Below are 17,511 nucleotides of genomic sequence, written 5' to 3'. Positions count from 1 at the left end.
GACATCTTGAGATGGAAACACCTGTTCAGAGAGTGTGAGTGCTCCAAGGAGGTGCCTCCTGACTCCATGAGTAAGACACAGATTGTACCTCATAATTTGAGCTAGGAGGAAACAGTTCCTCATGAATTCAAAGAAAAAAAGTTGAAGTGAGATAATTTCATAGAATCTTGAAATGGTTTGGTTTGGAAGGGACCTTAAAGATCTCCTTGTTCCAACCCCCAGCCATGGGCAGGGTGGGACAGCTCCCACTAGAGCAGGTTGTTCAGAGCCCCATCCAGCCTGGCCTTGAACACTTCCAGGGATGGAGCATCCACAGCTCCTCTGGGCACCCTGTCCAAGGGCTTCACAATTTTTTTAGTGAAGAACATTCCATCCTTCTCCCTATCTTTAGATACAAGATAACCAATTCAACAAGAGATGTCACGTGAAGAAGTCCAAGAATGTTCAATGAATTTATCCCCTTTAAGGAAAGCTGATCAAGTGATGATAATTCCCTACAGTGTGATAGCATCTGAATACTACACACATACCCATTTTAAGGATATTTGGAATATAGAAGGAAAAACAGCACCATATGTTAGTTATTTTTATACCATGTCTACTACTTACTGACATGTCTTTGCAATAAAATATGATTTGAGAATATCTGCAATGAAAAGTATAGCAAAAATCTTTAAAATAAGCCAGAAGATAGAAGCTTAATTGCAATTCATTTTCTGTTTAAAGATAACACTTATCAAATCAGGCATCATGCTGGAGGCACAAACCACCACAGAACATTCATACAGTATTTTCTTTTATAGGCACTTGAGTTGTCTTCAACATTGATTAACAGCTTCCTAATGATGCCATAAGATACCTGTATCAAGGTAGATATTTGATTAAAAATTAATACTACAGGGTCAAACTCGTTACATTTACTCCTATGATTATCTCAACATTTGTTTTACAGAGACACTTCCCTTATAGAGGCAGATAGAGACTGCTTCCAGAGCTTACATGGCCTAAGGAGCAAGTATCTCCATGTTCCCCTCTTAAAACATTGGGCAAGAAATCAAATAGAATCATTAGTCCTTTTCAATCCCTCTTAGGGATTGAAATTGATCCCTCATTGGTATAAAATGATTTTGTCACAGTAATTCAGGAAATAGGAGCATGCAAGTGATATATTCCAGGCCTTGAAACCTGCTTTTGCTAATGCAGTCTATGTACAGCACTGACCAATAAAAAGCAGTGTCAATCAGTAGATGCTTTGCAATGTAAATTATTTCAGGAAGACTGGCAAAGTCTCCCAGTGGAACTCTGTGCCTCTCACATGAATCAGCACATTGTTTGATCATTTACTATAATTTCCACTACCCATGAGAACCAGGTCTTGCTCCTGCCTTGGCCTTTCTCAAACTCTTTCCATAAACAACAAACAATTTCCATGTTGAACATTCCCTGAGAAGATGACATGTGCAGCCTACCTGTGAGATCAGTTCCCTCTGGAAAGATGAGGAGTTGCAGCGGTTCACGAATGTCACAGAAATAATCCAGCATTTTTTTGAAGTGACTCTTGTCATTCTCCCACTTCCTCTGAACGAAAACAAAGGCTGCAACCTGCATCGCCCAGCCTGAAGTTTAAAAAAACACACCTTCAGCAACATTTCACTCGGATACTTCCACAGTGTCTGTAATTCCAAAGAATTTTATAAACTGTGTTAGACCTAATCTGCTGCCCGCCTGTTATCAACTCTGATTAAAAGCACTTGGTTACCTTGTAGAAAGAGTTTTGGACTGGTAAAAAAAAGAAAGCATAAATGCATTCAAAACTCAAAACTCGTTACCAGACCAAGAACTGGGTAAATGCTGTCCTGAAACAAGCTTGTAGCAAGGTGGGGGTTGATCTCTTCTCCCAGGCAACATGCACCAGGACAAGAGGAAATGGTTTTAAGTTGCACCAGGTTTAGATGGGATACCAGGAAAAAATTCTCCAAAAGTGTTGCCAACCTAGCCCTAGGAACAAGCTACCAGAGGTCACCATCCCTGGGAGTATTTAAAAGCTGTGTAGATGTGCTGCTTAGGGATGCAGTGCATAGGGATGTGCTCAGACTTGATAATCTTAAAGATCTTTTCCAGCCTAAACAATGCCATGATTCTCTGAGGTGAAGCATTTAAAACCAGAAAGTATCTGTTCCTCTGAGGACTTTATTACATATACCTCCTTATAATTTTCATTACTCACAGAAGAAAATACTTTCAGCTTTTCTTTACACTTGATTATAGAATAAAAAATTATATATATCTATTTGTTTGTATTAATACACACAAAGATTTGCAGCTTGCCATCAAAATGACTATGTAAGGCAGTGAAGTAAGTGCAACTGCTGCTCAGCCTGCAGCTCAGGGGTCCCACCCCATTATCTTCAGTATCTTAGCTCTTTTTGGCACAAGTATATAGTGTACAGCATATCACATAATATTACAAGTTCTGTCCATTAGCTCAGACAGCAGGATGAAAAATCAGGGCTCCAGCTCCACCACATGCCTGAGATGCTCCCTTCCTAAACAGGGCTCAGAAGAGCATGACACTGCCTTGCCACTGTACTTGGCGAGCTTGTACCTCATCAGAAAACCTGCCGAGAGATCCTGCACATCAAAGAGAAAACATCACAGCTGCCCATTCTCCTCTTTGCTCACCACCGCTCTCAAAGCCTGTTTTTCCTTTGCTGGTGACTTACAGCATGTTATTCTTGCCCTTCATTACTGCTCCTCTTCACAGGATTCCTTTATATTCTGTTCAGAGCAGTATCTCATAAGGACCACATGCTAGAAAACTACTTGTTAAAGTCACTCATTTTTCCATCAACTTTGTAAGCCAGTCAGCCTGGAAAATACATTAACCTGCTGCATTACCTGTTCTGTATTGGTTAGAAATATTAATGGTATTGTTAAAGATTTGTGACCTATATCATGAGGTAAACACTTCTAATTTTAAAAAATCAGTTAAACAAATGGAACATGAATAACTAACAAGCTGTCTGCAATCTGGACCTAATGCATCTCAGATATCCAGATAATGAGTGTTATTCAGATAACTGAATGCTAAAAGTGGTTATATGACTTAAGAAAAGAAATGCCCAGAATGCAGTCTCAGCAAATCTTTTCATATTTGCATACTATATTTGTGAAAAACTCTTTGTAAAGGAAGCTCAGCTTTGACCACAACATTTTATGTGCATTTATGCACCTATCACATTCCCACATCTGCAGTATCAAGAAGTGCCATTACAGCTTTACTAACAGAGGCTAGCCATGTTTAACAAATTGCTTGAAAGAAAAAAATAAAAGTACATTTTACAGTAACTTTAAAATAACTGATGCAATTTAACTATGCTATCTTTTGGCATGTAATCATCTCCTACTGTTACAATACATGGCACAAAAATGGTGCCACACTAGTAATCAGTGCTTAATTTCCACACTAGTGTTATTTGAAGAGGACATCTTTTCATACCAAATGGTGCCCAAGCACTGGTTCCTTTAGATGATAGGTGGAGACTGACAAAGCTGCATCAGGGGAAATTCAGATTGGATGTCAGGAAAAGCTTCTTCACTGAAAGGGTGGTCAGTCACCAGGGAAATCATCATAGACTCACCTGGCAGAGTTCAAAGAGCACCTGCCTGATGCTCCTGGGCATGGTTTGGCTTTAGGCTGTCCTGTGAGGAGCAGGGATTTGGATTTGATGGCCCTTATGGGCCCCTTCCAACTTGAGATATTCTGTGATACTTCACCTGATATCAAATTCATAAAAATGGACAGTGCAAAGGACAAAATTCCTCTGAGCAGAAACAGAGATGCCTTGAACCATACCATTTATAACTGTGAGAATGCAGATGCTCCACAGGACAGAGTGGAAAAATACACAGAGATTAGGAAAGTTCTGCTGTGTTTACCAGTTGTTCTTAGCCCTCAGCCCAGATCTTTTGTATGTTTAATGTACATAGGACACTACACCTAAATTAGTATATGGAAACCTGTACTGTGCTAAGCCATTTTATTGTGTGGTATCACACATCAGGCCTAAATTATTCAGTCCTTGTGTTCTCATTGCAACACAGTCTGTAGACTGAAAGAATGGAAGCAAAAAGCAAAGTAAATGCTCATTTATAAGGAAGCCTGCTGATACTTTCCCAGGTCAGCAGCTCCTTAGGAGTGATTTGGGTCCATAAGAAAGGGAATATGGAAAAAGCTGCCAGATCCCATCCTCTCTCCTACCCTTCTTCATGCAGCACAAGGCTTTAAATTATAACAAAACTTGCACATAAACTCACTCTAGCTATCATTCTTCAACAGCACTGTGACCATCCAATTATAAACACCTTTAGCTACCAACAAAAGATGCTGCTTGGGTGACTTGTACTTTACCTGACTGAACTGCATAAAACAGAGGATAGAGTGCAGTAGTTTCCCATTCCTGCTCTAAGTGGTGGTGTTATATATGGGCTATGAATAATTAAACAGAAGCTGTAATGTAGTGACAGTACAATGTCAGGGAGAAGAAGTGGGAAAGGAGTTGGGAGGTATCCAGTTTTTAAGATAAACAAAAGGTTTGATTTTCTAACCTTTCCAATAAATAACATCCAGTGTTCTGGAAGAATGTGTCTGTCTTTCAGTGTATATCTAATTAGATAAAACAGTCCTGACTGTTCAAAAAAGAAGATATTATCTAAGAGATAGATGAGTAAGAGTAAAGGACCCAGGTTTCCTCCTGACTTACCCCAGCACAGCACACTGAGCCGAGCTATTTTACCATCTATGACTGTGGAGAAATTTCCACATGTGCTCATGCTTCAAGGCCTCCAGGCAACAAAACTGTGAATTCTTGATTTTTATAAAGCCCTAGTTCATGAACTAGTGTCTCACTACCCCACTAGTGTCAAGTGGGTAAGGAAACCCTACTTTTCCTTGCCTTTGTGCAAAGTAAAAGCAACTTTTGCTTTGATTTCTATTCCAGTGTGTCTGCATTGTGCTGCTGAAGAAACACCATGTTACAAATCCAAGACATGATGTGGGAGCCAAACAGGAATATGTGGGGAAACAGGAGGAATTCAGTAAATCAATGGGCAGAATGAAAAGTTTTGCTAATCAGTAATATTTATGAAAAAGCAGTAGAAGGCAGTCCCTTCTCATGTGCAGCCTGCAGTAAGACTTGCTATTCAGTTTAGGTCAACATATTGTTCAACTGAATTAAATATATTTTGCTTTCTGTGCACAGCATTTCTGGTTCTCTAAAAGCTCCTGGACAACAGGAATTTTCCTAGCAAAGGCAGCATTTACTTGACTGGGGAAAAATGGTTACCTTTGGATTTGCAGATTCTTAAGAGATCATTGATGACAAAAACACAGCAGAGAAACAGCAAAGCTAAAGAAACCACAACAATGCACATCCATTTCTTTGCTAAAATAATCTTCTTATCGGAGCCGACATTTTGGATGACTAACATTGCTTGCAAAGGCACACAAAAAACATCACACTGCACAGCTCTTGTTCCAAATTGCCAAACAGCAGTGCAAAAACCTACCAGAGAGAATAGCTAGCCACATTGACCTTTAAATCAACATTTCAGAGCTGAAAAAATAAACAAGCAGCTTAAAATCTCTAGGAACACAGACACAGTAATGATATGTATCCTATTAGGATGTAATTCTGTGCAGAAAAAAAAAGTGCTTGCACAAAAAGAAAAGCCTGCTATTGAAATAGAGAGATGTGCTGTACATCAGAATTTCCTTACTGCCTTGGGGATAAAGCAAACTACAGCTTATGCAGGTCAAGAATTTGCAGCATTGTATTAAAAATGCTAGCTCCAAGACTAAAGCTTTTTAAATTCTAAGACCCTGCACTTCTATTTTCCTCATCTTAAAATCCTTTAGAAGAAAACAACACTCAAAGCTGAAATTTCCTTTATGTGTTTTAATTGCAAAGGTAATTTGGAAGTAAGCAGATACCAAACATGGATGTGACAATGAACAAAAGCAAGAAAGAGCTGAGCTGTGCCAAAAAAAAGCGCCTTTGTCTGGTTTTGTATCACAATTTTATCTACACAACCTCAGAAATTAGATATCCCCCAAAATGTCACATCTCAAAGAGGGATATTATGGCTGATATTGAGAGCAAACATACACACACACCTCCCCTCAAGAAAATGGTATCTTTGGTATGTTACCTGTAGCAATTAACAGAACAACTAATACTACTAAACCCCCTGCAAACAAATTCAATAAATTATTCAAAATTACAGAAACAGGTAGGAAGGTAAAAGGCCTAGTATGGGGTTTGCTATTATATTCATTCATCCTCTCTTTTCTACAGCTGGATTACTCACTGTTTCTTCATAGCAATATCTTGGTAAAAAATAAAAGCCTTATTCAGTGTGTCTGTATTCAACAGGAGTCTGGTCCTGATCAGGGCTTTTGAGGCATCAGAGAACCAGACATCCAGGCTTAATAAGGGAAATCACTCGGAAGCTCATGATCCCACTGTACACAAATAACTGGGCCCATTAACAGTTTGGTACTCCAAGCGTTTTGCTGCATAAAATTACCACAAGGCAACAAGTATGCAGTTGTGAATGTCCCCTGTTTCGGAGATCTATGGTACTGAAAAGATGCTGCCTCACAGAAAATCACACAGGAAGCCAGGGTGTAAAGTTACTGTGCATATACACCATTGAGTTTTAATCAGTATAGACTCATAAGCACATTTCTGCAAATTCAATTAGAATTGGGCATTTTGCTGTTGTTCCTATTTCCTAGGTAGTTTTATGTCTAAAAACCCAAAGCAAATAATTAATTTTTTTTATATTTAATGTAATGGTTTGAGAGCAGAAACTAGAAAAATAAAGAAAAAAATGTTTCTTGAAACAATCTCGTAAAGTACAATCTCTGCTCCTGGCAAGTTTTCTTTAACCATGTTCATTTCCAATAATTTAGTTAATAGGAGTATAATGAATTGAATTATTACTGTCTTATTGGGTGAATTCTTTAAGCAAATTACAAGGTAAACTAAGAGATAAAATTCACAAATACAAATTCACAGTAGTTCTCTTGGTTTTATAGTGAATCATCTGATTCAGTCTATTTGTTAATTTGATTCAATATGTGAGGTGTTCATTTAAAAACCACCATGCTTTTGCTATTGCCTTGCACTAACAGAATCTGAACATTAATCTACATCTGTTTTAAAATTATTTTTATGGTGATGTCCAGTTTCTGTTCAGATTATTTATTTCATATATATATCCCTATGTAGTCTACCATGCATTCTACAGAATATCATGTCCTTCAATGTATGTGAAGCCTAACCAAATTTTTTTTCCCTACTAAAGCAATTAACAAACAGCAATGTTAAAAACACAGATTTTCAAGGTAACTGAAAAAAACCAAAAATATTCTGGTCTTGCTCTGATTAGCTAGTTTTATCTTTGACTTCCCCATAGTTCTCATGCATTTATTTCAGTATCAAATGATTCCAAATTTTATGTTCATTTAAGTCACATTCAAGTCTTAATGCTTTCTTAATTTCCTTTGCTCTGCTTCACTCTCTTTAGGAAGAATAAAAACTTCTTCAAACAAGGTTTGCAGCACAAGATTTCCTTGCAGGGCAAGAACAATGCTGTCAACAAGCTAGTCAGATACAGTGGCCTATGTCTCACCAGTGAAAATATAACTGTGGAACCTTCTAGAAAGAATATTCCATTGAAGAATTGGTATCTCTCAGCCAAGGCACAAACACAAAGCATGTGAAAAGAGGTGGGAAAGATTCATTACAGGAGCAGCAAGATATGTGTGCATATAAAGCACCCAGAGATTTACCATCTTCTTGGAAAGTATTCTTTCAATATTCAGTGCCTTAATCGTGGTTCAGAAGGATATTATTTGGAAATAAATTATTCAAAAATTTATTTCATTTCCTAAATTATGCTCTTGTTGTAGAATATGGACAATTAGATGATTAACTCTACCATTATATTAGTGCCACTTACAAAATGCTATAAATGGCATTACGGACTATTAAACCTCTTGGGTTATAGTATGCATCTTAAATTTTATTTTGAATTTTATTTGATTTGATGCACTGTGTAAAATCAGAATAACAGACCATAACATCACTCAAAAGCAAAGAAAACTAAAGCAAAGGCTCTGGGATGGCTGGAAAGTAGCTTTTTCTGTTGCATTTTAAAAATACATCAATACAGTGAAACAGCACATGAAAACCTACGTGTTAAAAAAGATGAGTCTTGCCCAATACGTATCTGAAGAAAAGCCCTACGTCACTCCAAAATCTCCAAAGACATGCAGAAAACAACTTCCAGTTGTGAGACTGTGAGGAAGAACAAGCAGGCTCTACCAAACAGTGTGAGACTCTCCCACGGATGTGTCATCCGAACTGCCAGTCAGAAACTGGGAGAGAATCTACAACAAAACACATCTTCCAAAGGCCTGCATCCTCTTCAGATGCTTCATCTGCTCCATGGGGGACCATGAAAGGAGCTCAGCCTGAAGAGCTGAGCTGTACAGATGCTGCATAACCCACTGGTAACAGCAAAGGAATGCAAGTCAGGAAAACATGCCAACCTAATTCTGCTCTCATTTGTTCTGTGAGCTTGGACAAAATAACCCCTCCCTCCATCACTTATTGTTTGCAAAAGGGGGAGAATGAAAGAAGTTAGCATCTGATCTCACACTTTTGATGTGCATTTTGGAGAGGAAAAGGGGTAGAGAACAAATGGAGTCCTTCTTATATAGAAAGGATAAGGAAAGTTTAATGGAACACAGGCTTGTTGGCTTTGGTTGTGGGATTTTTTTTTTTTCCCTGACAGGGGTGGGAGAAACCTATTATGCCTTTCCTGGATGAGACAAGCTGGGAAACAGGCCCCTAAGCTTTTCTTCCCTACAAAAGGAAAAAAAAAGCATAAAAGGTTACAGCCAACTTAAACTGCATTTCTGCTGCAGAGTAATAATCCTTCATTCACACTTAAAACTTCTTCAAGAGTCTTCAGCAGGAATAGCTGGTAGAATAACAATTGTGCTTGCCATTAGAGAGCATGCTTTTCTACTTCTACTCTCAAAATCACGTAGGTTAACAACTCTATGGTAATTAAGTCTGGCAGCTCATAATTGAATTGCTAGAAGACAAAACATTGCAGCTCCTCAAAACTCTCAGCCTATTTTAATGTAAGATACTTGACACAGGAACTATACTAGGAAATTCAGTAGGTTACAGTTTCAATTTTTTTGAATAATATGCTCTATTGGTAACAATTTTAATGCAAATCCAGCTATAGATTTGCTTTTGCCAGAGCAAAGGAGCTTTATGCTGAAGCATTTCCATCCCTACCTATGGAGGTAGCTGCGGCAGCACAAACATTTCCATGCCAATACAAATGTGTACAGATCCTCCACAGTGCACTGCTTTAGCCATACTCCAATTGAGTTAAGCATTAAAATTTTCTAGGCTTAGTGACAACAATATTTTACTTCTTGGTAGCTGATCCATCATAGCTGTCGGTGTGTATGCTCTTAGCCTGTGGCAAAGGCAGGATAGTTTGAGTTGTTTTGCCCTGCTTCATTGAAAAACAAGATGACTCAAATTACTTTGAGCTTGCTTCAGGCGAGGCTCGCACACTTGGACAGCTATAATGGATCAACTGACGTGCAGTAGAAGATTGGTGGGGCTGAGCCCAGTGCTGAAATAGAGCAAATGTCCTTTTTTTCCCCCCCCCGGCATTTAACTTGAGCCTTTGTGAGCTATAACATGTGAGTGAACAGATGAGTGAAAAACGACTAAAAAGCTCCAACATCTTGCAATCTTCTAAATTATATGTTAATGTTAGCCACAGAATAACTTGAATCCAGAGATGAAGATCTGGACAGAGTTACTCAGTTATATCTGTGCTTAACTACTCCAGGCTTGTCAGCTTTGCTTATTCTCCTCTTTTTTCTTTGTCATCTTGTCCTTTCCTTACCTGTTCCTGCCCAGTCTGCTTCAATTATAATTCCCTCCTTTAGCAGCCTTAGTGAGCCTTTTCAGAACAGAGAAGTCCTGAAGATATGTCCATTAATGGTGCCTGCAACACCTGCATACTCTACATTTGTACACCAAATTATGATGGTATTTATCTTTTCCATCTGCACTAAGCAAAACTAGAATTAATATTACCTCATGTGGCAGCCATGCTCTGACATTAGTCCTTCTGGTTACCCTCTCTCACTTTTCCATAAATTTATCTGATAGCACTCAAACCCAAATTTCAATTTATTTTTCACATACATATTGAGACACATTTAACAATTAAAATTAAAATATTACTGCAAGCTCATCCAACACAATCAAATTGTCCATCATTAAAACACATACCTATTTCCAGTGAAGTCTTACTGGTTATCACAAGAAGACTTCCACAAATGAATGTGGAAATTCCACAAATGCTCAAAAAAAAATTAAAACCATCTCCTAAACATTATTTGGTCATCCCACACTACCTTGTATGTTCCTTGGTACCTACTGGAACAATATGTGTTCCATAGCACATTCTGAACATAACTGCACCATAATCTGTATCACTTCCACAACTACTCCTAATTAAATGAGAATAGTTGAGAATATTAATTGCTCCTATCTATTACAAGTACTGTAGAGAAGTCCGATCATGTCAGACCATGCAGGAAACTGTCAATGCCATTAGAAATTCTCCTTGAAAACTGATACTGCAGAATGTGTCAGTAGCTTCTGATGATGTCAGATGAGAAACTGCAGCAACAGCCAAGAGCAGAGTAGTGCTCCCTGGAGACTCCAGCTTTGGCAAGATGTACTGAAATGCTGCAAGAATGTTTCTGAAATTGAGATTACTGAAACGTAATATCGCTTTTTGAAAACTTTACTGCACACAATTCATCAAGCCAAAGCTACAGTTCCAGGAAGAAAGGACCATCTGTTTTTCTTTGGACTTCTTTTTTTAAAGCTCACCTTTAATCAATTTTAAAGTTTTTTTCATACACTGGAATGCAAAGAATTAATAACTTAAGAACTAGATAAATGACTCAATGTGTCTCCTTGAAATAGTGAATCCTCTGATTTTAATTATAATTAACTAGAAAATAACATCCTACTTGTAATACAGACTCATTAAATCTGATACCTTTACACTTTTAACCTACAAAGGGGGACACAAGAACTCTGGATCTATTTCCATTCCCAGCTTTGCCTTTCACCTATCATATATGCCACTGGAAAAAGCATAATCTCTCACAGACCTATTTTTACACCCAAATGGGAAATTACTTATGACAACAGAAGTGCTACGCTGAATACAGTAAGGCTTTCAGAAACATGGATATGGAAGGTTTGCATTACAAATCTTACCTTAAACATAATTTTAAATTTAATGCTTGTTAAAAAAAAAAAAAAGCCTTTGAAAGATCACAAAAAAATGCAAAGAAAGAAATATGGTATAGTCACTCAAATATTTCTGAAATTCAGAGCATGATTACCACTAGGTTAAGATTTATTAGACAATGCATTTAGCCAGTGTATCAAACTTCCCTAACCCTATACATCTGACTATGTGCAACTAATCCATATGAATACATGAAAAGATAAATCTGAAAGACATGATAAAAATAGCTCATTGAATTATCACAAATATCAAATCTTAAATGATCAACATCTAAAGTATCAATTACAGATGCAGTGCACTGAAACTGTCTGGTTGATTTCCAAGTGATCTTCTGGCTTTTACAAGCTCATAAAATAAAACATTTCGTTAAAAACCACAGGACACAACTTAAGAACAAGCCAAAAACCTGAATAAACACTTACTAAGGGTCTATCATATAACATAGCATGGCTGAGAGCAATAAGTGGGAGAAATTCTGCTGTCTCTGGTGAGATTTAGGGTTCTCCTCTTTAGACACCATTCTCTGCAGTGATGCTGCCCCAACAAACTTCATACAGCTTCATCTGTTTCCATCAGTCTTCATTTAATCCAAGAGTCTCACTTTCTAACAATCCCCTAATTACATAGATAACAGAACACTTTATTTTTGCAAGAAAATGCCACAGCCTGACTGAACACAGAGGCATGCATTTTTAAGGCCTCTTTTTTAGATACACTAAGATAAAACAGAAGTTTATCTTTCAGAATTTCAGAACATCAAATCATGGCTTCAGTGAAGGATGCAGTTTAACTGAAGTCCCCTTCTGTGATTAATAATCCAGCATTAACAGTTTACTGAAAAATAAGCCATAATTCACAAAATTGCAGCCAAAGTCCTCAAAGCCCATGTATTGTGGAGAATTCTTGGGGACTGGGCATAAAATTAGCTGTTTATAATACTACAGACCCAACTACTGTTAGCTCTACCACCAGAAATTGTCATTCTGTAATGGAAACAACAGGAGCAAATGTCTGCATGTGTCACCTCCACATCACAAAGTGGAGGACAAGACCAAAATTTTGTTAGTGGCTTAAGCTGCTATATCAGAACAAAGATGGCATCATGGTCTGCTAATATTGACCTGACATGGATCCATCTGCCTGAGCCCACTGATCAAATCTATTAGATGTGCTCAGTTTATGCAGCAAATTGAGAATTTTTTTAAAAATTAAAAAAAAAAAAAACCAAACAATCTCTAAATGGCTCCTAACATCCTTTCAGGAACTGCATTTTACCAAGCACAGCTTAGCATCCAAGCTTCTGGAGCTGACCTTTCAATTTTATTATTGGCATTAATAAGCACAAATACAAGTGGTTTTCTTAATAACAAAACATGTTACTTTTGAAGACAGAAATCTATCAATCTTCCCCAGGATACTCCTGACTTCATCTTCCATCACTGCTATGAAAAGTTGCATACACAGCTGATTCCAAGATTTCAAAACATTTCTGCTGTATAATGAAGATATCTAATATGCATTTTCTCATTTCCTGTCATATTAAAAGAGATTTTTCTTTTGTCAAGTAAAATTGACCTTAATATGTGGCTGTTAGAGAAATAAAAGCACATTACCCTGTTGCTGGTGTTACTTAAAGAGCACTGAATGCAACACAATGCAACAGTAGGAGAGCTCCTCAGGATGGAATCCTGCCAAAATTATCTGTTCAGATAAATGGCCTGACAAAAGGCAACCATAAATAAGGTTACTCTTTCGACATCATAAAGTTGACGCATATCCTGCCCAAGCTAGTTTTGTATAAAACAGCAAATAAATCTAAGAGATAAATAAAATGCAGAGATGCTTTTATTTCAGATAAGTCTGCCTATTTATTCAGAAACCATTTGTGCAACAATTTTTGGACTATCTGAAACAATTTCTCTGAATACGTGCAACTCAGATCTCTTTCCAGCCTACATCACTATAAATCCTGATGACTTCATATCCTGCACAGAATATTTTGCATAGCCAAGTTCAATTTAAAATTAGTTATTAAAATGAACCATTAACTTTGCAATTGCCTACAGAGCCTTTTTTTTTAATCTTCTCAATAGTTTACATTGGATAATGAAGAAAGAAGCTTGATGAGAGCATTTGCAATGTGGGGTGAAATAGCACCCAAACCACAATGCTGAAAGAGACTTTGAAAAAACTTAAAATCATTTTTCATCATCCTGAAAAATGCTTTTGGTATGTAAAGCAGAAATATATTTACCTACATGCAACAGCAGCACATGTAATATCTTAAAAAAGAAATGCTTAGGCATTTAGTCCAGGTGTCCTCTGGAGATTTATGGTTTAATCGCTCCACATGCCACATATTTTACACAAGGTTTTCTTTAAATACTGAAACAGAATTTAAACCTATGTCATTTAGCAGGTTATGAACTATGCTGGACATAATTTAAACATACTTTCCTTTCAAATTAAAGGGTTTAGTGACATACCAAATCCTGGAATGCTTTTGAGACTGGATTTGAGACAGATTTTCTCAAGTCTGAGGTAGCTGTATCGCAGCAGGCAGTTCCACAGGAACATCCAGTCCATTCGTGTGCGATGGTTCATGATAATGACACTCCTTTCTCCAGGAACAAATCCATCTCCAGTGACAACCACCTTGGCACCACACACCATTTCCAGCAAGGCCTAGAAATAGCATCTCAGTATTATGGCTTTACTCCCAGAAGAAAAGCATCACCCCATTAGCAATAAAAATTAATTTGAGTTATATAATTTCACTCATTCGCTCACACTAACTGGTAAACAAACTTCTGTTTTCTAATAAAGCAGCCAGCTTTTCTCCAGTAATAGCTGTTCACGGAAGAGGAAACAACAATTAAGCAGCACTTCTTAAAAAGCACTCTATTCCCATCACTGCACTGAGCTTACCTTTCCCTGGTTTTCCAGGAATACTCTCCTGTAGGAACATAAGTGACTCGTATGGATTATAACTTGGTAGGTAATCTAAGGAGAGATTGGCTGCACAAACATTTATTGCCCCTAAGGTCACTGGCAGCACACTGTCCAACCCAGTCAGCACAGAAAAAGAAAACAGCAAAACACCATAAGAAAAAGGCCTTCAAATTACCGCCTTACCCTCTCTTCCCCTTTCTTTCTCCAAAAAAACCAAACCAAAACAAAAAACCACCAAAACCCCACCAAAAACCACAAAAGAACAAACACTGGGGATTTAAACAGAGCTCTAGAAAGTAAAACAACTTCTGTTCATATTTCTGCCAGCTCTGTGTGTGCCTAATAGAAGCCAAACTAAACTGAAACAGTTCAGACCCACCTCACTGTCCCACCCTGCTGACTCCTAGAAAGGAAGTAAAATGTGATAGCAGAGTGAGGAAGGTGAAAATTTCTTACATCACAGAGGTCGGGGTCAGAGTTTCCCTGCTGGAGTCCAACTGGCACAAGAGCATTTTATTGTTTGGAGACACAAACCAAGAACCTGTTTCTCCTGACTAAGAATGCAGTGGGTGTAAGGATAGAAACTAAGGCAGACAAGGTCTGAGCCTCAAAATGGTTGGATGCAAAATCTTTTTGAGACTCCTTTTCTGAATCTAAATCCCCACAATTCTCAGAAGACAGAATCCTTTTCACAAAGATGTTAAAATTATTTTTGTGTAGCTCTAGTGTGGGCTAAAAATCAAACTTCTAGACTGAAAAAGTTATCACAAACTTGCTTTAATAACCCAGAATTATAAAGCCCAGGCAACTAATCAAAGAAAAGACTGGTATTAGATTTTGGAGATTTTGAAATTATAAAAAAATCTGAAGACAAACAGAGAAAGGGTTTTTTTGTGACAGTATCAGTACCCAGTTAAATTTCATCATGACAAGAAATAACAATCTATTTCCTTTACTGTAAATTACATCAGGCCTCCTAATTTCACTGCATTTAGTAATGATAAAATCTACAAAAGTTTTAGAATAAGAAAGAGCTGAGACCCCTTTAAAACACAGAAGGCAGAAACAGCAAAAGCAGAAACTATTTGATCTACTATAAGGATAGAACTTCCTTTATTCTACAAGACACATACTTCTGCATACCAAAATGGCATTTCACTTCAGAAAAAGTTAAACAAATCTCTGATGGCCTAGAGGAACAACATTCCCTGGCTTTTAGAGAACGGAAGAAGAGACAGATCCCATTCACATTGCCTTTCCTTTGGAACAATTCAGGGAAGAGCTTTGTTATTGATTTCCAGATTCATATAGCTGTAAAGCTGATGATACGTGAGGAATACATCCTTTCTAGGGGGAGCTCTTCTTGCCCACCTGAAAACATTTATCTCTAATTCAACCAGAAGGGCTAAATTCTACAAGGATTAAGGAATGTGAAGGTTGACAACAATCTACCAGACAGTGGATAATTTTCCTAAGACTTAGAGCACAGTTCAAAGAAAGAGTTTACAAGATAACTCATTAAGGAAGCTAACTGTTAAAAAAAATCTTTCTTCTGTTTATTAAAGTTTCACCTACTCTTCTCTGCATCTGACTGACACTGGATGAAGATGTCAAAAAAAGACCTTTTCAAGCATAACATGAACACACAAGATTAGCTGATATATAAATTAAACTGTGAAAGAAGAGGGGGACGGTAAATAGGCACATAGTTTACAACACTGCAAACCAAAGTCTCCACAGATAGAAAGTGTGTAAGGGCCTGTTTAGAAAGAAGCATAAAGAGCTTTAAAAGCCCTAAAATAAAATCCAAAGTGTTAGTGAGAAAGCTAAATTGTGGGATTATGGAGAGCTGCCCAGACTGGATGATGTGGCACTTACCACAGGGAGTGTGAGCCACGTGGCCACAATGCAGTCGGTGATCCAGCGGTACCAGGCTGGCGAGATGAACATCAAAGGCAGAAAAGGGCCCAGCATGAATATACTTCCAAAGAAACTTCCCAAGAATAGTGCAAGTGCAAAGTACATCCCCTTCCATGACACCATGGCTCTGAAAAACACGGTTGGCATTACGTTAGACAGACAAACTGAAAGAAATTATGTAATTCTTCAAGTCCACAAGCCCGGTCTGAGGTAACATTCCTCCTTTTTTCCACAGCTAACACAGGACAACAGCAAACACAACCAAAATGTTCTTCTTCCCCAGCAGCAGTAAGAGAAGGACTTTATAAACACAGTGATTTGTAAGGTGAATTGGGATATTAAAGGGGCCATAAAAGTATCAGCTACATCATAATTTCCTCCCATTACTACAATATGTAGCTCCACTCAAAACCTTCAGCAAGCTATTTTTATTATCCAAAGGTACAAAAGGGCTATTAAGAGAACACCAGTGACATTAAACTTTTTGGCCATTACCACTTTGTCTGTGGTGAAATACTAATATTACCATTTTCTGAAGAGAGGAAACTTTGCTCTTCTATTTCTCCATCCCATTTTTTCTTAGTAAACACAGCGTTGCAGAAACTCCTCTTCCCCATCTTTGTGTGACCTCCCTCACAAACCACTCAAACCTGGCAAGGCTGACCAGCCCTTTCAAACACCAGGTCCCTTTTTATCCCAACAAGGCAGGCAAGCAGTGGCTGAACCCTCCCAACCACCCTGGCTTAGAGAACTCATCACTTTTTGAAGTCTGCTGTACTTCAATGCCCTTATCAGTTATTTTCCAACTTGCTGCACCAAAAAGCCAATAGCCTGTGTTTTTTAAGGCATAGTCTAGACTTGAAATATTTCAGTGTCTGTGCTATCAGCTACACTGTCTTATTATAAATTGAAATGTACAGTACACTGAGCTTCTTAGTGCATTATGGCAGAACACTCAGCAATCCTCCAAGCATTTGTAATAGCTACAAGCTTTCACAATTTAGCAACTACTACCAGCTATGACAAAGCAAATGTGGAAATATCAATTCTCTAAATTAGGGCCTAAAAATAGACTGTTCTCATCTATTTAGGACCCAGCCAATTGTTTATAAAACCAAAGGTTAAGCAGTAGTCACTTTTTAGTCACTTCACTGAATTCCTTTTTTTGACTGTCTATTTTAGAAATTTTAAGAGCTC

General features: G+C 37.8%; 1 protein-coding gene across 3 annotated transcripts in view; it reads right to left on the bottom strand.

Moving 5' to 3' along the window:
- Nucleotides 1–17,511, bottom strand: part of LCLAT1 (lysocardiolipin acyltransferase 1) — a 112,648-nt gene that overhangs the window by 57,696 nt on the left and 37,441 nt on the right. For all 3 annotated transcript variants that reach the window (XM_054290210.1, XM_054290212.1, XM_054290211.1), the window contains 3 exons: nt 16,273–16,441; nt 13,929–14,127; nt 1,470–1,616 (listed from right to left, as the gene is read on the bottom strand). In XM_054290210.1, coding sequence (XP_054146185.1) covers nt 1,470–1,616; nt 13,929–14,127; nt 16,273–16,437 — 511 coding nt within the window. In that variant the 5' untranslated portion in view covers nt 16,438–16,441. The remainder of the gene's footprint in view (nt 1–1,469; nt 1,617–13,928; nt 14,128–16,272; nt 16,442–17,511) is intronic.

The sequence above is a fragment of the Melozone crissalis genome, unplaced genomic scaffold (genome assembly GCF_028551555.1).
Source record: "Melozone crissalis strain CALT ecotype California unplaced genomic scaffold, PUWL_Pcris_2 ptg000081l_1, whole genome shotgun sequence".
Lineage (NCBI taxonomy): Eukaryota > Metazoa > Chordata > Aves > Passeriformes > Passerellidae > Melozone > Melozone crissalis.
Note: the sequence above shows the minus strand (reverse complement) of the source record. Positions and strands in the feature narration are given on the sequence as shown.